Below are 22,933 nucleotides of genomic sequence, written 5' to 3'. Positions count from 1 at the left end.
TGTCAACACTATCCTTACGGCATCACGCATCACCACTATCCGTACGTCAACACTATCCGTACGGCATCACGCGTCAACACTATCCGTACGGGATCACACGTCAACACTATCCGTACTGCATCACACGTCAACACTATCCGTACGGCATCACGCGTCAACACTATCCGTACGGCGTCACACGTCAACACTATCCGTACGGCATCACGCGTCAACACTATCCGTACGTCAACACTATCCGTACGGCATCACGCGTCAACACTATCCGTACGGGATCACACGTCAATACTATCCGTACGGCATCACGCATCAACACTATCTGTACGTCAAAACTATCCGTACGGCATCACGCGTCAACACTATCCGTACGGGATCACACGTCAACACTATCCGTACGGCATCACGCATCAACACTATCTGTACGTCAAAACTATCCGTACGGCATCACGCGTCAACACTATCCGTACGGGATCACACGTCAACACTATCCGTACGGGATCACGCGTCAACACTATCCGTACGGCATCACGCGTCAACACTATCCGTACGGCATCACGCGTCAACACTATCCGTACGGCATCACGCGTCAACACTATCCGTACGGCATCACTCGTCAACACTATCCGTACGTCAACACTATCCGTATGGCATCACGCGTCAACACTATCCGTACGGCATCACGCGTCAACACTATCCGTACGGGATCACACGTCAACACTATCCGTACGGGATCACGCGTCAACACTATCCGTACATGATCACGCGTCAACACTATCCGTACGGATCACACGTCAACACTATCTGTACGGCATCACGCGTCAACACTATCTGTACGGCATCACGCGTCAACACTATCCGTACGGCATCACGCGTCAACACTATCCGTACGGCATCACGCGTCAACACTATCCGTACGGCATCACGCGTCAACACTATCCGTACGGGATCACACGTCAACACTATCCGTATGGCATCACGCGTCAACACTATCCGTACGGGATCACACGTCAACACTATCCGTACGTCAACACTATCCGTATGGCATCACGCGTCAACACTATCCGTAGGGCATCACGCGACAACACTATCCGTACGGGATCACGCGTCAACACTATCCGTACGGCATCACGCGTCAACACTATCCGTACGGCATCACGCGTCAACACTATCCTTACGGCATCACGCGTCAACACTATCCGTACGGCATCACGCGTCAACACTATCCGTACGGCATCACGCGTCAACACTATCCGTACGGCATCACGCGTCAACACTATCCGTACGGCATCACGCGTCAACACTATCCGTACGGCATCACGCGTCAACACTATCCGTACGGCATCACGCGTCAACACTATCCGTACGGCATCACGCGTCAACACTATCCGTACGGCATCACGCGTCAACACTATCCGTACGGCATCGCGCGTCAACACTATCCGTACGTCAACATTATTCGTACGGCATCGCGCGTCAACACTATCTGTACGTCAACATTATTCGTACGCCATCACGCGTCAATACTATCCGTACGGCATCACTAGCAACAATACCCTGCTTCTAATGAGCCGATGGGAACCGGTACGGTTCACACTGTTCACTCAGTAAGACGATACGGCAGATCAATTACATCATGTGAAGGTGTACTGTATATAGGTCATGGATGGTGCTGCTCCATGTTCCTTTGAGACCAGTATCATTTCTGTGTCCCTAGAATTACGATTGACGATACTGGTGTTATTAGATGTGGGATCCATAGCAGCTGTATATGCTGGAACTGTTAGTTCAGTAACGAGGCCTGCTGTTGACACATTTACCAATGTAGATTTACCCCGGTGTTACCATACATTTGCGATCCATAGCATCTAGCTTCCTGGATCAGGAGACGTGTCAGCTGGTTCTTTTATGTCTTTTGTCTCCATACAGTTACTTCCACGGGTGAAATGGCCGTTGTTATGACACATTTGGGATCCCTGTCATCGATGGATGCTAAAACAGGAAGCCAGTTTGAAGCCAACGTGTCTTTTGTCTTAGTTAACTGTTACTGTATTATAATACCACAGTTGCAACACGTTTGGGACCGGCAGCACCTGCGGTAGCTAGAATATGAAACCTGCGTTAGCTGAGTCTCAGGGCCAATGTACAGGTAACTGTCAAAATAAAGGAAACACCAACATAAAGTACTTTAGTAGTTGCCAGAACAGCTCCAATGCACCTTGGCATAGATTGCATAAGTGTCTAGAAGTCTGTTGGAGGGATGCGACACCATTCTGGTGGAATTGTCAGTGTTCCAACCAACGTGAGATGTACTATACGCCCATGTTTCTGCTGCTGGCAGCTTGTATTATCAGTCTGTTTTAGATCCAGTATAGTTCCACATAAGCAGGCTGGATAGCAGGCAGGCAGGTAGTTCTGCATTGTGGGTAGCTGCAGGGGTCTCTGGGTACAGAGTAAAGATGAGAGGAAGCATGTTTCCATCTAGCTGCACACACACACCCTATGTCTATCGTTTAACTACAGCTGTTTCTACTCATGCCTCTGCCTGTAAATTGGGAAGGAAGGGAAACGAGGTTGTGTGTGTGTGTGTGTGTGTGTGTGTGTGTGTGTGTGTGTGTGTGTGTGTGTGTGTGTGTGTGTGTGTGTGTGTGTGTGTGTGTGTGTGTGTGTGTGTGTGTGTGTGTGTGTGTGTGTGTGCGCACATAAAGTGTGTGAGAGCAAGAGGGCATCTGTGAGTATACGTGTCAGTCTGCAAATCTCTAATTGTGGGATCATGAGCATGTGAAAAAAAGCATACGCTGCGAGGAAACAATTTTCAGTCTTTCACACTAACATATCCACACCCAGCTGTCACACACACACACACACACACACACACACACGCAGGGCAATGTTTGGGGCCATGAGAGGCTATGTTTGTAGAGCTTACAGTGTGTGTATGAGACAGCAGGGTGGGACTGCCATGTGGGGATGGAGAGGAGGAGGAGAGGAGAGGGGAATTTCTGTCTTTTCACAGCCTGCTGTGACTCCAGTGGGGAGGGGGTGGAGGGAAGGGCTGAATGGAGGCTCTATGTATCTGCACTCTCTCTCTCTCCCGTCTCTCCCTTTCCCCCCATCTCTCCCCATTCACTCTATGCCTTCTCTTTCACTTATTCTCTTTCTCGCTCTCTCAACCTCTCATTCTCTCTTCTCTCTCGTTCTCTCTCACTCCCTTCTCTCACTCTCTCTTCTCTCTCTTTCTCTCTCACTCCCTTCTCTCACTCTCTCTTCTCTCTCATTCTCTCTCACTCCCTTCTCTCGCTCTCTTTCTCCCTCTGCCCCCTTTCTGTCTTTCTGCCTCTCTCTTTCTTTCTCTCTACCTCTACCTCTTTTTTAAAAATCTCTCACTCTCTCTTTCTCTAGCTCTTTCTGCCTCTCTCTCTACCTCTCTTTCTCTCTCTCTCTCTCTCTCTCTCTCTCTCTCTCTCTCTCTAGCACACACACACAGACACACACACACAGTCAGACACACACACACAGACACACAAACACACAATTGTCAAAGACGTTAACGTCAGGCATTCCCAAGAGTCTATGTATAATTCAAATTGTGAATACTTCAGTCCCACCCTGTACGTCTGTATTAAATAACTGAGTAACTGACTCAGTCTCAGAGAGTATGGAAACCTTTGTTACTGGTGCTACGATGTTGCTAGGGGCAACATCTCTGTCAATCTCTGTCTGTGTCCCAAACGGCACCCTATTCCCTATATAGTGGGAGTGAGGGAGGAGGAGAGAAAAGGGTGTGGAGTGCTCTCCGTGAGCGGGTGTAAATGTTTGCTGTTCTGCTTGTCAGGGTAGCTAGTGCTGTCGGGCTGGGACGGGCACACACACACAGCGCTGTCAGGCAGACTGACTCCTGGTTCTACTACTGGAATACTGATGAGAAGGCTGGTGGGCACATACACATACACACACACGGTGGACACTGGGGCGTGGGGAGGATGAGAGAGAGAGAGAGAGAGAAACACAAACACACCCTGTTTAGTTTCCCAGTAGTCTCTGCTCTGCTCTCAGTGCCAGCCTTCTGCCACATGTACAGAATCAGAAAAAAAACACTCACTCCACACACACAGCCCCCAGAACAATATAACTATCAGGACTAGCCTGGACTGGCAAGCTGATTGTAAGATCAAGCTGACTTCTTAATGGTGTCTCAGACCAGTTCAACTTTGTTAGTGTGTGTGTGTTTTGACCTCAGCTGACTTTGTTTTAGACCAGCAGTTTTCAACCTGTGGTCCGAGCACATTATTTACTATTTGTAAACTGTATTTTATTTTATTGTAGTTATTGGATGTATAGTATTATAAGCAATTGTACATTACAATATGTGTTAAATCTGTTACATTCACTGATAAAATTGACTAAATTTGAACGCTAAGATATTTTATGTAAAGAAATTCTGCGACTCAGCGAATGGTGGCCCTCAAGATCTTTTTTTTTTTTGAATTTTACCCCTTTTTCTCCCCAATTTCATGGTATCCAATTGTTGTAGTAGCTACTATCTTGTCTCATCGCTACAACTCCCGTACGGGCTCGGGAGAGACGAAGGTTGAAAGTCATGCGTCCTCCGATACACAGCACGCATCCAACCCGGAAGCCAGCCGCACCAATGCGCCGGAGGAAACACCGTGCACCTGGCCACCTTGGTTAGCGCACACTGCGCCCAGCCCGCCACAGGAGTCGCTGGTGCGCGATGAGACAAGGACACCCCTACCGACCAAGCCCTCCCTAACCCGGGCGATGCTAGGCCAATTGTGCGTCGCCCCACGGACCTCCCGGTCGCGGCCGGTTACGACAGAGCCTGGGCGCGAACCCAGGGACTCTGATGGCACAGCTGGCGCTGCAGTACAGCGCCCTTAACCACTGCGCCACCCGGGAGGCCCGGCCCTCAAGATCTTTTGACTCTGATTTGGTCGTCCCCGGGATGGCAAAGGTTGGGAACCGCTGTATTAGACAATATGTGTGTTACGAATTGGTGTGTCATGGTTATCGTCAGAGGCATCGGGCTGTGACTAACTTAATATATTACTGCCAATATACCCATTGACTGTATTGGGTTGGTCCGGGGCAGGCTACAACTACAGTCTGGTCTCAGTCAGTCTGTCTATTCCTAGCCTTAATAATAGTCTCCACAGCAACAGATGTTTTATAGGTCATTGAATTAATGCCTCTTCCCTTCACACAATCACAGAAAGCAAAGCACATCCCCTTAACCTTTACTTTAGCGTCTGAGACATTAGCAAGGCCCCGCTAGTGAACTTTAGCATCTACAAACATTAGCATTTGTAAGCAGTCTCCAGTAGTTGTTCAATAGATTAATCTAGATACTCTCATCTTACACCATTGCCCTTTTAAACAGCACTGGTACCATATCAAGTTCACTAATGGGAATCTCAATGGGTCTGTCTGTTGGGTTACCACTGGTGTTGCCAGGTAAAAACCCTGATAAAGTAGCCTGGTTCCAGATTTGTTTGTGTTCTTGTCAACTGCATTGCTGTCTCGGTCAAAATGAGTGACAGTTGGCATCATAGCCCAAACAGACCTGCACTCAGGCTACTGATAAAGGTCTATTGAGAAAGGTTGGTTAAAAAGTATGTTTCCTCTTGGTTTGCCAGGTATTTCCCCATGGGCCACCCGGTGTCAGTGCATCTCTACTTCCAGTCAGACCAGTTCCAAGGCTACCTGGTCCAGCACCACGCCACTAACCTGGCAACCAGCAAGCTGGAGACCTTGGAGACCTGGGTGATGCCCAGGATGACCTACAAGGTGGCTTCCCCGCCCAGCACCTTCACCAGGCTGCAGTTCACTGAGGTAACTATCCTTCTTTTTTTGGTTGTATAACGTTTAGGTAATGTTCACATAACATTCCCAGAACAGTAACACTGTGATATCACGACTCAGGGTATGACCCAGATGCAGACACAGGAGGCAGATTATGTATTAGAAACGTGGGGCAGGCAAAGGGCAGGTTGAGGACAAGCAGAGGTTTGTGATCAGAGTCAGGCAGGTACAGGACAGCAGGCAGGCTCGGGGTCAGGGCAGGCAGAGGTTCGTAATCAGGTCAGAGTCCGGCAGGTACAGGACAGCAGGCAGGCTCGGGGTCAGGGCAGGCAGAGGTTCATAATCAGGTCAGAGTCAGGCAGGTACAGGACAGCAGGCAGGCTCGGGGTCAGGGCAGGCAGAGGTTTGTAATCAGGTCAGAGTCAGGCAGGTACAGGATGGCAGGCAGAATGGTCAGAGCCGGGATAAACTAGGAGACAGAACTTGAGAAACAGGACGACGGTAAGACAAGACCTAACTGGCAACAGACAAACAGAACACAGGTATAAATACACAGGGGATAATGGGGAAGATGGTCGACACCTGGAGTGGGGGCGGAGACAAGCACAAAGACAGGTGAAACAGATCTGGGCGTGACAGACATCTTTTAGAAGTAGACACCTTATATACAGAAGCTTCACCAGGCTACAGTTAGCTGAGGTAACGGACACACCGTTTTTTGGGTTGGAGTTGTAACATTTATGCAATTTTCTTATAACAGTCACATAATATTTACACTCTCTCAGTAGACGCTGCCCCCAAATCAAGCTTTATTTCTACAGCACATTTCAGACATGGAATGCAACACAATGTGTTTCACAGGGTGAAAAAACGAATAAAAACAAATATTTACTACACAAAGTAAACATAGGAGGATTAAAAAAAAATTGTGTTTTAAGATATTTTTTAAATAGGTCCACTGTTTCGGCCCCTCTCAGGTTCTCTGGCAGGTTGTTCCAGAGTCTGGGGGCATAATAACTAAAGGTGGCCTCTCCATGCCTCTTGGTCCCAGGCTTTGGGATAGTAAAAAGGTCAGTGCCAGAGGACCTGAGAGACCTACTGGGTACATAACTTAAAAGCATGTCTGACATGTACTGGGGTGCACAATCGTGGATTGATTTAAAAACCAAGAGAATTATTTAAAAATTAATTCTAAAACTCACAGGCAGCCAGTGCAGAGACCTCAAAACCAGTATAATGTGTGCTCTTGGTCAGTAACCGTGCTACAGCATTCTGTATGTTTTGCAGTTGACCAATGGCTTTCTTGCATAGACCAGGCTATCAAGGCGAGACCCAAATGCAGGCACAGGAGGCAGATGGTTGGAGTCTTACAATGTTTATTAATCCGAAGGAATAGGCAAGAGAATGGTAGTGGACAGGCAAAAAGGTCAAAACCAGATCAGAGTCCAGGAGGTACAGAGTGGCAGACAGGCTCGTGATCAAGGCAGGCAAAAAGGTCAAAACCAGATCAGAGTCCAGGAGGTACAGAGGGGCAGACAGGCTCGTGATCAAGGCAGGCAGTTGGGAACAAAGTCCAGAAACAGGCAAGGATCAAAACCGGGAGGACTAGAAAAAGGAGACCACAAAAAGCAGGAGGACAGGAAACCGCTGGTTGACTTGGAAACATATAAGATGAACTGAAACAGAGAGACAGGAAACAAAGGGATTAATACACTGGGGAAAATAAGTGACACCTGGAGGGGGTGGAGACAATCACAAGGGCAGGTGAAACAGATCAGGGCGTGACACAGACAGGAGAGCTACACAGTAGTCAAGCCTGCTTGTAATAAAAGCATGGATGAGTGTCTATCAGCCTGAGATAGAAACGGACGCACGTTGGCAATGTTCCTCCGGTGGTAAAAAGCTTTTTTGGTCACATTCCTGTTGTGTGATTCGATCTTGATTTCAGAATCTAAAATAACACCTAGGTTTTTTACCTAGTGTTTCATCTTTATTGCCCGTGAATTAAAATGTGCGGCCAGATTCTTTCACTGTGCTTTGGCTCCAACAATAAGTACCTCGGTCATGTCTTGATTTATCTGGAGGAAGTTGTGAGCCATCTAGGTATTTAAATCACTAATACAGTCTAATCTATCCGCGGAGCTAAAATTGTCTGGTGACACAGAAATGTAAAGTTGTGTATCGTCTGCGTAGCAGTGAAATCAATGCTGTGCTTTCTGCCAAGGGGTAACATATATAAACTGATCGGTACCGTACCCAAAATCAAACCATGTGAAATGCCACATGTGAAATGTATTTTCTCTGAGTTATGTTCACCAAGGGTGATAAACTCTCGGCCGATTAAATAGGTCCTAAACCAATGTAGAATTGTAGAAGGACATCATGGTCAACAATGTAGAAGGACATCATGGTCAACAGTGTCGAATGCAGCACTTAAATCTAAGAGTACAAGGACAGAGAGATGTTTGGCATCTGTGTTGGCTCGAAGATCGTTTACCACTTTAACTAAGACTGTCTCTGTGCTGTGTGGTTTTTCAAAAATACAGTTGCCACTTAAAAAATCATTTAGCTGTTTCAAAACCAATTTCTCCAGAATTTTGCTTAAGAATGGAAGGTTGGAGATTGGCTGAAAATTGCTAAGAGCTAAAGAATCTAGATGACTTTTCTTCAGAAGGGGTTTCATAATAGTAGTTTTTAGTGCAGTGGGGGAAAGTGCCTGTGGACAGGGAGTGATTAACAATAGCTTACACTTCTTCAGATATGCAATTAAAAACTGTTTTGAAGAAGGCGGTGGGGATAGCATCGAGAAGGTAGGTAGGAGGCTTAATTTGTGATATCACTTTCCTGAGCATGTCAGTGCCAACCAGGAAAAATAAATCCACAGTGCCTTTGCGTGGTAGCCCAGGGCACATATCATCAAACTTCTCATCAGGTCTTGCTTGACTGATACCCTGCCTATTGTTGTTTATCTTATCTCTGAAAAATATCGCAAACTCATCCCATTTAGAAGTGGAGGAGAGTTCACATAGTCAATTGAGAACATTTGCTGAGGTAACATGTCGTTTTGTGGGTTGCACAACGTTGAGGTAACGTTCACATTACCTTTAGCAGATCTTTCAGCACATCCATTTCTATCACCGGCTCCTGTATTGATTGTGTTCAACCATTCATTATCCAGTCAATGGACAACATAATGGTCAGTCAGTCCGACCATTAACTGATGTACATTGTTTCGAGGTTGTGGGCTACAACTTTTACGTAATGTTCACATAACATTCGCAGTCATTCAGCAGCCCCTGTCATTTAGACTAGAGTGCCCGGCAGTTATCCAGCCACTTAGTCAAACAATGACCTCTATGTGTTTGTAGTATATCAAAACCCTGAAGTGCCTGGCACAGAGAAGCATGTTGTATAAAATATGATTGGCTAGATCAGATATCATGGTGACCTTAGCTATATTTATCGCTATGGCAACCTTGCAGAGAGTACACACACATTGGCGGCAGGCATTAAACACAGAATCGGTAGCCTTGTAAAATGTAAATTGATTGAATTCATCAGATTTGATGTGGATTAGCGCCTCACCTGCTGCTTATTTGTTGTTTACTAATGAAACGTAGACTACTCACCTTCATGCCCAAACGGCTTCCTGATAGCGTAGTTATGTTAGTATAAATAAGGACCCTATTTCTAACATCAGCTATGTCTTAGTGAGCCAGCGAGCACTTTTCTGTTTATCATGGGGGGGGGGGGTTGAGAGCGATCTTTCTTTCTGGTTTTCACACTGTCAAGCAGAACCCTCTGAAATGTCAGTTGATGTCCTCGTATGAGTTCCAGTGATAAGTCGGGGTGAATCTGACCTTTTACTCTTGACCTTCGACCTATTGACCTTTGTAACAGTCCTGAAGCGACCCTAGACTGTGAGGAAGTCATGGGCACGGGGAAGGCTCTGAGGCGTTCTAGTCTAAAGAGTTGTGAGTGACAGCAGACCGACGCTGGCACGACTTTATCTGAGTACTCAGCATCGCAAAGGACTTTCTGTCGGTTGCTTAGCTACAATGACTGTCAGTCTGTCAGTCAGTCAGTCAGGCAGCCAGAGGACAGATAGACGGTCATGACAGAGCTAAGCAGTTATAGTTGACTGTTGTGAATGTCTGTCAGGCAGATAAACCATGTCTGCAGCACAACTTTAAAATACAACCTTTTCCTTCCATCTATAAACTCTCTCTCTACCCAATTTTTACTGGCATTGCTCTCTAACATTGCTCTCTACCTCTCCACAGTGGTCTTAATAGACTTGCTTCCAACAACTATCCTAAATAAGTGAGGGATAGATGACAGACTACCACCCTACTAACAGACTACAGTTGTAGCGGTGGTAGTAGATTCCTATGTAGTCCGGTGGGTCTGTATATCATGTATGACTTTACAAGGTCTCTCCCTCCTACCACCTATAATTTCTCCCTCTGCCCCCTTCTTAATTCTACCATAAACTGGGGAGGCAGCACAGTCTGTCGCTCCTACCTATAACCTCTCTCTCTTTCCCTCTAACCCCATGCATCCCTTTACAAGACGGTCTCTATCTCCTTTCATTCTAATCTCTTCCTCCACCTCCCTCTAACTCTGCATAAGCAGGACAGAGGTATCAGTAGTAGCTGCCTGTCTGTATCTTAAGCGCCTTTACTCACGGTATACGTACAGTAGTAGGCTACGTCACCTTCCCACTGTCACCCACTACTGATCTGGCAACCTAAGACCTGGCAACCCGCCTCCCCTCACAGGCACCCGCGTCAAAACACCTAATGCTGTGGTTTATGTCCTCTACTAACACTTTAGCTACAGTACAGTAGTATGTCACCCTCCCTCTGTCCTCCACTGCTGACCTGGCAACCTCACCCCCTCCCCAGCATTACCTCAGCAGCACAACACTTCATCTTGTAGCTTAAGCCCTCTACTCACACATTACGTCTTACAGTGGTACTACCACTGCTGACCTGGCAACTCAACCATAAAACCCTCCACCCCATCCCTCTCCCCCTCCACCACACCCCAACAACCTCACTGGCGCCAGAGTCAAACACCTCCCCATAAAACATGACAGGTCAATTTCCATCAGGCAGTGGTGCGGGCAGCCACGTCCAACCAACCAGACCACATCTGGTCTCGATTTAAAAAACTGTTTTTTTTTAGCGTGTGTGTGTGTGTGTGTGTGTATGTGTGTGTGTGTGTGTGTGTGTGCACGCGTGCGGGCAACAGACAAAGGCTTTGTGTATGGAGGTAATGAAAAGCAGGTGTTGAATGCAGCTAAGCCCAGGCCCGAGCACTCCCTTGGGACAGCTTGAGATAGAGGACGTGGGTAAGGATGCCAGCTATGTTTGTCAATTAAGATCTATGGAGAGGGAGGGAGGGAGGGGTAATAGGTAGAGCGAGGGAATGAAAAGGGGATGCATGCTACAGAGTGAGGGGTTTGACTCGGGAACCCGTGATGGTTTACAGATCTTGAGCAACAGTTGCCACAGGTTTAGAGTGAGGAAGGGTCTTGAGTTAGGGTTGCCAGATTAAAGATAGAGGAGAGAGGCTGGATGGTAGCCTAGTAGCCTACTACTTGTGCTCTAAGTGTGAATTTAGGTCACACAAGCCACAAGCTGACTGTGTTTGACTCCATGGTTTCCAGATCAGCAGTGAAGGACAGGGGTGGCTAGTAGCAGTAGTACTACTGTGCTGTCACTAAGTCAAGTGTGAGTTAAGATCATGAACTAAAACAAGCTGAGGTGTTTGAAGTGAAGTGTAGAGAAAAGGTCGGAGGTCATCGGATGAACCTGAAGTGGGTCAGAGGTTAATCCCTGTTTGACCGGTTCTCAGGTGGTCAGTACGGTCGTACACTCAATGTAGCTGTGTTACTGTTGGTCTCCACTCTCCAAGGACAGTTTGAACCAGAATACAGTCGCTTCAGGAGATTCATTCAAATTCCAATTCAAGATATGAAAAGTATGATTCATTTTCAATGAGAATATTACATTTCCATTCACTTCCTGAATTGATGGAGTTGAAATAGAATTGAGCCAAAACCATTACTGAAATCCAATGTTATCTATGCCCATAGTACCTTACCCAGATTTCTCACAGAGTCGGGAGGCAGTAGTCTGCAGCCAGTGGGTTATAGTGGCATTTCCTCAGTCAATACGCTTTTGATTTCAGTCTGTGGCCTAGAATCAGACCACTGACAATCAATGTGTTTATGGTGTGATATGCCAGTGAGGAGAACACTTCGAATAGACTGAAATAGAATAGAAAACAAATTGAATAGAATCAATAAGAATAGAATAGATTATAATGAATTAGCATGAGGGATACTCTTCCAGACCTGCAGAGAATGAATAGCATAGCTGATAGACATTCTAGTTAAGGATGTTGAGGATACTAACAGGGAAAGTAGTAGTTTGGTAGAGAAAATAGGGATCGGTAACATTATTGAGTTGAAGGGTACCAATTTTGCACACTAAATTGAGGTGAATTGAATTGAAGGGAGGCAGGGCAATATCCTCTAGTTGTTGTTGCAGACATTGTGAAACACACACATACACACAACCACACCCACCCACACACATACACACAACCACAAACACAACCACAAGGAAAATATAGTTTTGGTTGAGAAAATAGAGGTCAATTGAATTACAAAATTGAATTACGGAAGTGCATCACAGGCTGGCAAGATCCACTTATGGCTCAGGTAGTGTGAAAACACACATACACACAACCACAAACACTCACACACATACACACAAACACAAGGAAAATATAGTTTTGGTTGAGAAAATAGAGGTCAGTTGAATTACAAAATTGAATTACGGAAGTGCATCACAGGCTAGCAAGATCCACTTATGGCTCAGGCAGTGTGAAAACACACATACACACACGTACACACAGACACACAAGGAAAACCTAGTTTTGAAAGAGAGAATAGAGGTCAGTTAAATTACAACATTTAATTACCAAAGTCCATCACTTTACAAAACTCACTTTACAAAGTACAAAATACACACACGCAGACACACACACACACACACACTAATGTGAAGAGTGAATTAAAGGGAAAGCCAAGATCCTCTCACAGTTGATGTTTTCCGAAATCGTGACACACACACACACCACACACAACTAATTTCTCTATGGAGGTTGAGTCTATTTATAGTGTATAGACTCATTTCTCAGTCGGCCTAATATTGAGTGGAGTGTTCCAGTCAGCCCATTGATCTGTGGTCTGGTGTTAATCACTGGCAGTAAGGATGAGCATATCCTCAAGCCTTCACCATCCCTCCTCATCAACCCTCCTCCTCATCATCCCTCATCCTCATCATCCCTCATCATCAACCCTCCTCCTCACCTTCCCTCCTCATCAACCCTCCTCCTCATCATCCCTCATCATCAACCCTCCTCCTCATCATCCCTCATTCTCATCATCCCTCCTCATCAACCCTCCTCCTCATCAACCCTCCTCCTCATCATCCCTCATCATCAACCCTCCTCCTCATCATCCCTCATCCTCATCATCCCTCATCATCAACTCTCCTCCTCATCATCCCTCATCATCAACCCTCCTCCTCATCATCCCTCATCCTCATCATCCCTCATCATCATCCCTCATCATCTCTCATCCTCATCATCCCTCATCCTCATCATTCTTCCTCATCATCCCTCATCACCCTCATCATCCCTCCTCATCATCATCCTTCCTCATCAACCCTTGTCATCTTCCCTCCTCATGTTTCTACAAGCGCCTTAGATTAATCTGCATCCTCTTTCTCTCTGTCCTCCTTCACTATCTCTGATCTTCACTCTCTGTCCTCCTACACTCTCTGTCCATCTATCTCGCTAATTATAGTCCTCTCTCTGAGTACCTTATACCAAACATTAAGAAGACCTAAGGTGTCGAAAGCGTTCCATTAGAATGCTGTCCAATGTTGACCCCAATGCTTCCCACATTTGTGTCAAGTTGGCTGGATGTCCTTTGGGTGGTGAACCAATCTTGATACACATGGGAAACTGTGAAGCGTGAAAAACCCAGCAGCGTTGCAGTTCTTGACACCATCCGGTGTCCCTGGCACCTACTACCATACCCGGTTCAAAGGCACTTCAATCTTTTGTCTTGCCCATTCACCCTCTGCATGGCACACATACACAATCCCTGTCTCAATTGTCTCAAGGCTTAAAAATGATTATTTAACCTGTCTCCTCTCCTTCATCTACACTGATTGAAGTGGATTTAACAAATTACATCAGTAAGGGATTATAGCTTTGACCTGGATTCACCTGGTCAGTCTAATGTTGTGCATAGTTAATTTATATCATCATGTTCTCTCTCTGCCTGTATTCTCCATCTCTCTCTATTTCTCTCAGTATCTAAGTTATTCATCTCTCACCTCTCTCTCTCTTCCCTCCAGCAATAAACCGCATTAAATTGAGTTAGGGCTTTTCATCTTCCTGTCTGTCTGTCTGTCTGTCTGTCTGTCTGTCTGTCTGTCTGTCTGTCTGTCTGCCTGCCTGCCTGTCTGCCTGTCTGTCTGTCTGTCTGTCTGTCTTTCTCTCTCTTGCTCGCTCTTGCTCGCTCTTGCTCTCTCTCTCTTCCCACTTTCTCTGTCTTGCTCTCTCTCTCTCTCTCTCTCTCTCTCTCTCTCTCTCTCTCTCTCTCTCTCTCTCTCTCTCTCTCTCTCTCTCTCTCTCCATGTCTCTGTCTGTGTTGTTATAGATTGATCCCCAGCCCCCCAGAGGGTTAGTCAAGGTGTTCACTCTTCACTCAACATATACACTGCTGCCTCAGTCGGCCTGTCTATCGATCACACAGGAAGCTGCAAACTAACACTCACATTACACATCAACTGAGACTATCTTACATAGACATACTGGAAATCCTGTATAAGCCTATACACATAGAAAGTCTACATAAAGCCTTATGAGACATACTGGAAATCACATAATGCACTACTGCAGACATGATAGATAGGTAATGGCTGTACTAATGTTTGAAGCTGCACACCAATGCTGACATTACAGATGAAGTGAGACTTGTATACAGATGTAGGATCTTAATTTGAACCCGTTTGCTACAGCATTATTCCTGTGGGAAAATCAGGTCTGAAAATGTCAAAGTGGAAAGCCTTTTTAAACCTGGGTGATCAAATTAAGATCCCACATCTGTACGCACTGGAAATCACTAGTCTGTACAGTAGACATGATCCATGATGGTTGTATGAATGGTGTGGGATACATATTATATCACAACTACAATTCCCTATGACATTACAGTGTAGAGACAAATTCATATTCAGCCTATTTTTCTGTTCTTCATTTGCCTCAGTTAATGTTGTATGCAAAGTATGCATGAAATACATTATACGGTTGGACATTTCAGATCCAGTGAATTAATTACACACTCCCTTTTCTCTCGCCTTCCCCCCTCCGTCCCTTCCTCCATCCCTCTCTCAGATCGGCACAGAGTGGGATGCCAAAGAGCGCATGTTCCGTAACTTCGGTGGTCTGATGGGTCCCATGGACGAGACAGTCGGGATGCAGCGGTGGTCCAAGGGCCCCAACGTGACCGCCACCGTGGTGTGGATCGACCCCACCAACGTCATCGCTGCCACCTACGATATCCTGATCGACGCCAGCGCAGAGTACACCCACTACAGACCCCCCCTGAACCAGCCTCTCAGGCCTGGGGTGTGGACCATACGAGTGTTGCATCACTGGAGCCCCGTGGCCGAGACGAGGTTTCTGATTAGTCCGCTGGCTTATATGAAGCATCAGCCTATAAGACAAGGTAAGAGTACAGCCACAGACACACACACACCACTGGCTTATAACAAGCACTAGTCTGTACGGTAAGGTAAGAGTACAGCCACAGACACACACACCACTGGCTTATAACAAGCACTAGTCTGTGCGGCAAGGTAAGAGATAGGCCTATATATAGTGCAGGTCTACAAGTCACATGAGTGTCAGTCTGTGATGTATGTGATATAATTGATGCAGTGTGTCTTGTCATGTTATAGGCCTATCATGGATACACACGCAAACACAAAAGCACATTTCCCATGAGGCCCTGCTGTGTTTACGATGCTCTTTCTAATCAACCCTCTGAGCCGTTGGAAGCCCCAGTTGTTTGTCACCAAGTCGACCGTAATCACCCTCAGTGTTTCTCATACATACTAAACAGTATGTTAAACACCTCCATATCACGCCGAGGAACACAATTACACAATTAAATCAATCTGCCTGTGTTAACTATAAGGGACCAGGACCCCTATTGTTTTAGCTAGAGTAATCGGCTGCTGTGAAAGTCGCCCGAGAGTTGAGATGCTAACCTCGGTGTGGGGGCATATTCACAGCCTGCTTTATAATCGCACTGAGACCATTTTTAATTATGAACAGAATCAACAAATAAAAGTTAGCATGCTTTGCCCTGGCGCCCCGTGGGGTTTGGGGCCATGTGTGCGAGTGAGGAGAGAGGAAGCTAAAATATTAATCAATTGTTCATGAGTGTTTTTGTTTGTTTGATAGTTCGCTTGTTTGCTTTTTCTCTCAGTTGTAAGTCGCTGTTGATGGGAACAGAACATTGATTAACTCCACTTCCCCTCAAACTCCAAACTCTGTACTAGCACATAGTCAGAATGCTAAATTCACTCCCAAAGACATTAGCATTGGAGATGAGGGTAAATCGACTGCCTTTCTCCACTATTTATGGAAGATCATCCTGAAACGTACTGCTATGCTCTCTGAGGTTATACTGTTGAAATGTTTTATTATCCAAGTGAGGCGACACTGAGCTCTACTTTAGATTGTTTTACACTAAACTTTTTGGATCAGCTTGAGTGGTTAAAATAGCCCAGTTGGCCTATAGTGCAAACAGTAGTCCTAAACTAGATCCACTGCAGCATAGAAACTATGGAAACCTGTACGCTTCAGTATCAAACAGCCTTATATGGACTACAGTACAGTAGTTATCCATTGAGACAGTACTGAGGATATAACCTTTATGGGCTAGTTTCCCAGACACGGATTAAGCCTGGTCTTGGACAAAGAAGCACTTTCAATTGAGAATCCTTTTTAGTGTCTGGGAAAGCAGCCTTCCGGCTCCTACTCCTGTTGGATGGGGTTAGATGTCCTTAGATCCCATAGTCCTGAAGGTCGTGGTGGCACAGTAATCCTGCAGCCTTGGCCTCCTCTCCACCTGCTCTAACAGCCTCTAGCCTTCCCATACAGATTTACAACCCTGAATATCTCCAGGTCTTTCCACTACACGTAGCCTTTATGGTGTGTCTTCTGTTGTTGCCCTGGCTTAGCGCTGGCACTGTGGGCCCTCACACACACACACACACACACACACACACACACTGGCAGCACACACACACCGCTACCACAATAAAGTCGGTAGTTGGCACCAGGCAGTGGCAAGCTTGGCAGAACAACCAGGTGTCTGACTGCATCTCTGTTGCTAGCCCGTGAAAACGCTAGCGGCTAACGGCAGGGTGCGAACCCGGCACTGACAGAGAGAGAGAGGAGAGGAGAGCTGGGCTAGCGTACAATAGCCAGGCTGAGGAGGGACGGCAAGCGCCCCGGTGTTAGGAGCACTGAGGAATGTACAGCTTTACCTTCAGGGTGGAGGAGTTTTAGGGATGAGGTAATGGTCGTCTCGTCTCTGCCCCCTAGCTTCCAATGGCTTTATAAAAAGACACAAGGAACAGTCGTTGAGTTGTTTTACCAATTTGTGGCTTGGGCAATTATTTTATCTTTTGAGGTTTTTTTTTAAATAGTATTTTTACCTTTATTTAACTAGGCAAGTCAGTTAAGAACAAATTCTTATTTTCAATGAAGGCCTAGGAACAGTGGGTTAACTGCTTGTTCAGGGGCAGAACAACAGATTTGTACCTTGTCAGCTCGGGGGTTTGAACTTGCAACCTTTCGGTTACTGCTCTAACCACTAGGCTACCCTGTCGCCCCGTATGAAGGGGCTTATAAATGTATTGTGTGTGAGAAGATGGTCCTATCTGCCCCCTAGCTTCCAATGGCTTCATAAAGAGACACTAAGTGCAGTCATTGAGACACTTGGTGCAGTCTCCCACTTTGTGGCTTAGGCTTACCCTAGAGAAATCAATAGCATGTGATTAACCAGTGACACAAAGTTTGGTCTCATCAAATGAGTTCACAGTTCCATTCCACCCTTTACAATCAAGTCAAAGTGGTTCGACTGATTTGCCTACTTAGATTCCCCATTGATGACTCTGTTTACCTGCTCATTTATGAACACTATCTCCAGGACAGTCTCGCCATAAAACATGAACAATCCCTTTATGAACACTATCTCCAGGACAGTCTCGCCATAAAACATGAACAATCCCTTTATGAACACTATCTCCAGGACAGTCTCACCATAAAACATGAACAATCCATTTATGAACACTATCTCCAGGACAGTCTCGCCATAAAACATGAACAATCCCTTTATGAACACTATCTCCAGGACAGTCTCGCCATAAAACATTAACAATCACATTATGAACACTATCTCCAGGACAGTCTCACCATAAAACATGAACAATCCATTTATGAACACTATCTCCAGGACAGTCTCGCCATAAAACATTAACAATCCATTTATGAACACTATCTCCAGGACAGTCTCGCCATAAAACATGAACAATCACATTATGAACACTATCTCCAGGACAGTCTCGCCATAAAACATTAACAATCCATTTATGAACACTATCTCCAGGACAGTCTCGCCATAAAACATGAACAATCCCTTTATGAACACTATCTCCAGGACAGTCTCGCCATAAAACATGAACAATCCCTTTATGAACACTATCTCCAGGACAGTCTCGCCATAAAACATTAACAATCACATTATGAACACTATCTCCAGGACAGTCTCACCATAAAACATTAACAATCCATTTATGAACACTATCTCCAGGACAGTCTCGCCATAAAACATGAACAATCACATTATGAACACTATCTCCAGGACAGTCTCACCATAAAACATTAACAATCTCTTTATGAACACTATCTCCAGGACAGTCTCGCCATAAAACATTAGCAATCCATTTATGAACACTATCTCCAGGACAGTCTCACCATAAAACATTAACAATCCATTTATGAACACTATCTCCAGGACAGTCTCGCCATAAAACATGAACAATCCCTTTATGAACACTATCTTCAGGACAGTCTCGCCATAAAACATGAACAATCACATTATGAACACTATCTCCAGGACAGTCTCGCCATAAAACATTAACAATCACATTATGAACACTATCTCCAGGACAGTCTCGCCATAAAACATGAACAATCACATTATGAACACTATCTCTAGGACAGTCTCGCCATTAAACATGAACAATCCCTTTATGAACACTATCTCCAGGACAGTCTCGCCATAAAACATTAACAATCCCTTTATGAACACTATCTCCAGGACAGTCTCACCATAAAACATGAACAATCCATTTATGAACACTATCTCCAGGACAGTCTCGTCATAAAACATGAACAATCACATTATGAACACTATCTCCAGGACAGTCTCGCCATAAAACATTAACAATCACATTATGAACACTATCTCCAGGACAGTCTCGCCATAAAACATTAACAATCACATTATGAACACTATCTCCAGGACAGTCTCGCCATAAAACATGAACAATCCCTTTATGAACACTATCTCCAGGACAGTCTCGCCATAAAACATGAACAATCCCTTTATGAACACTATCTCCAGGACAGTATCAACGTAAAACATGAACAATCCCTTTATGAACACTATCTCCAGGACAGTCTCACCATAAAACATTAACAATCCATTTATGAACACTATCTCCAGGACAGTCTCGCCATAAAACATTAACAATCCATTTATGAACACTATCTCCAGGACAGTCTCGCCATAAAACATTAACAATCCATTTATGAACACTATCTCCAGGACAGTCTCGCCATAAAACAATAACAATCCATTTTTGTCCCCCTCTTTCTCTCTCTTCATCTCTCTCCCGCTCGCTCTCCCTCCCCCAGAGGACACGCTGAAGCTCCACAATGGACCAGCCAAGAACAGTTATATGGAGCAGAGCTTCCACGGCCTCAACCCCATGCTCAACATCCCTGTACACCTGGGCCAGGTGGAGCAGGCTAAGCGCAACGCCGCCCTGACTGGCCCCGCCTTGGAGCACTGGGTAGACGGCCTGGTGGGTGCGATGTGGGAGGCTGGGGACGTGTGTTCCACCTCCATGACAGGGGGACCTGGAACATCCTGCCCCGTCATGCAGACCTGCGCCAAGACCCCCTGGAGCTCGCTCAGCCCGGACCCCAAGTCCCAGCTGGTCCCGCCGCACGCCGACGGGCGCATCAGGTAGCAGTGGCGCCTCCGGCTGGACAGGAGGCCACACTGCAGGTCTTAAATTTAAATAATTTATTTTTAAATCTCTTTTTTGTTTTATTTTTATTTTTCAGTCGACGTAATGGATCACATAAGGAGAGAAAAGACGGAAGTTGTGTTTCTTTTAAAGGTTGGTTTGAGGTTGAAGGAACGTTGAAGAGGAAGAGAATGTCTGGGGAAGGTTCTGTGGTGTTTCAGACTCCTGAAGTCTTCCTCTTTGGGGTTTTTGCCGGCTTTGTCGTGTTCTGTTTCCCAATGTATTTATTTTAATCTCACCGCTGAGTTTACTGTGATTGATGCTGTGTCCGACGTAGAGACAAATGTTGCTTTGCCAAGCACCTAGTAAGGCCGCCTAGTCTGCTGCTAAATGGAAGAGCGATTGAGAAGTCAGTCAGAGTCAGAGTGTTCGGGTGGAACAGGATAGTCGACACTGGTAGTGGACCAAGTTCTGGGCCCGTATTCACAAAGCCTCTCAGAGTACGAGTGCTGATTTAGAATCAGTTTTCTCTTTTAAATCATAATGAATATGATAATATAGACAGGGCGGGACCTGGTCCTAGATCAGCACTTCTACTCTGAGGTGCTTTGTGAATACGAGGCCTGCTTCTCAAGGTTGGTTTGGCCTACATGTAGGGAGATAGGGAGATAGACTGAACCGCAACCTCGGAGAGTGTCGATCTTTGCGTATGACTGACAAAGTTACTATGGCACAGCACTACTTATTGATTTTCAGTGCCTGAACAGGAGAAAGGTGTGTTGGTGTGACTGGACTATGGAGTGGCCTTTGTGCCAGTAGAAGTTGAATTCAATTCATGAATGATTGAAACTAGATTCAGTTTCTATTGGCACTGATATCACTCCATACTGGACAGCCTGAAACTTGAAATGAAAGTATATCAGCTGTGCTTTCGCAAGAAAACAGACATTCTCAAGCTTATTTTATCATTTCCTTTTCTAAGATTTTTTGTTCATTTGTTAACGACAGTTTATGTTGCAAGTATGAAACAGAATATCTCTTAAAGTTATTGTCGAGTGAATGGAGTGAGTTGTCCACAAGTTGCTATTTATTTACAAGTTTATATAAATACAGAATATTTTTAGTCAATGACTAAATGACTACAACGCTGCTTTGGCAGCTCGATAAACATTTTTTTGTAAAGAGAAACTGCCTTTATTTACAAAGGCCAATGCCCCAATGAACCTGTATACCTATTTTGGGCGCAACAAACCTAATGCCCGCCTGTGTGTCCGTGTTGTCCGGTCTGAATAGCTCTTCCTGTCTTGGTTCTTTCGTCGACTGTTTGCAAAGTCTTCATCACACGGGGAAGCACCCAGGACTGAAAGGTCACAGCTTCCTCCTGACAACCTCCCCAAACAGAGAAGTTAACAAAAAAAGACAGAAACACTCCAAAAACTCTCCAACGTGTGTGTTGAAGTCATTTCGTGGCGATGTTACATTTCCTACTCGGTTCCGTGTCAGTACCAGGATGTTAGTGATTGATGATGCTGTTCATGGTGTGGCAAAAATGGAAACAAATAGTGAATTATATCTTGTATCTTGATCAAGGAACTGTTGGATTGGGCCCAGGCAACTTTGGTTTTCACCTGTTCTACTACATGCTAAGTTATTTTGCTGCCATCAAGACTCTCTCTCAGTGTACCACAGTTCAAACATAGCCTATAGCACAGTGCCCCCTTCTCCAACCACCATGGAGGGTAACTACGATCTGCCGCTTCGCCTGTTTGGCTTCAACTCAATTCTCCTCACAACCTAATTTGGTCCCAATTTAGAATCCAATCTGTGATTGTCAACATGATTTGGCAGTCAAACGTGCTAAGTGAATGTTTTCACCAGGGCTCATCAGCGATCATTAGTGAGTTAATCAATGGCCCAAGTTCACCTTGGACCTTGTTGGATGTATCGATCCTAATAAGTGTCAGTCCTGTCACTCAAACTTGAACTGTTGTGTGTTGTTGCCATGGTTACAAAGAAGGGCAATTTTGCCTATATAGGGCTCACCAGCTTCTAGTGCTAAAACCCAGAAGTGAGTTACCTCTGTTTTTTTCAGACTTTCCTATGGGGAAAGAATGGGGTTTTTGGATAAACTCTGAAAATAAGGTCTGAGGTAAACACAGGCTTAGGAGATCTTGTACGTTTTGTTCTATGAGATAATAGCAGCCAGTTAACATGACCTTTATTCATTATGAAGCCTTTATGTGCTTTTTTTATTACATAAATGCATCAAAATTCACAAAGTGACGTTAGCTGATGAAGATTATCTCCTAGAACAAAACGTATAAGATCTCCTAAGCCTGTGTTTACCACAGACCTTATTTTCAGTGTTTATCCAAAAACCCTTCAAAAATGCCATTAATTTTCCCATAGGCTTTGTCCAACAAACCATGGAGGATTTAGTGCCTACAAAAAGACTCCGTTACTATTTCTCTGTATTAGCTAGCTAGCTACATAACAGCTAGATACAGATATGACCCTGACCTCCTTTTACTGGCAGTGCCATTATCACATTGAAACAAATACTTAAATTGACGAATACTTTGCCCGTTGTTCAAAAGTACAATTATCATTCTCGAGAAGTGAATTGAAATATGTTACTCGGTGTAAAAGTCCTATTTTGTTACAAAAAATGAAGAAAATGTACATAAATA

General features: G+C 45.2%; 1 protein-coding gene across 1 annotated transcript in view; it reads left to right on the top strand.

Annotated features, from left to right (window-relative positions):
- Nucleotides 1–20,243, top strand: part of LOC139369581 (xylosyltransferase 1-like) — a 131,288-nt gene extending 111,045 nt beyond the window's left edge. Inside the window, exons 9-11 of the mRNA XM_071108830.1 lie at nt 5,652–5,847; nt 15,304–15,637; nt 19,906–20,243. Of these exons, the coding sequence (XP_070964931.1) occupies nt 5,652–5,847; nt 15,304–15,637; nt 19,906–20,243 (868 nt within the window). The remainder of the gene's footprint in view (nt 1–5,651; nt 5,848–15,303; nt 15,638–19,905) is intronic.
- Nucleotides 20,244–22,933: the final 2,690 nt, after the last annotated feature.

This window comes from Oncorhynchus clarkii, chromosome 17 (genome assembly GCF_045791955.1).
Source record: "Oncorhynchus clarkii lewisi isolate Uvic-CL-2024 chromosome 17, UVic_Ocla_1.0, whole genome shotgun sequence".
NCBI lineage: Eukaryota > Metazoa > Chordata > Actinopteri > Salmoniformes > Salmonidae > Oncorhynchus > Oncorhynchus clarkii.
The sequence above is the reverse complement of the archived record's forward strand: the minus strand, read 5'-3'. Positions and strand labels throughout refer to the sequence as shown.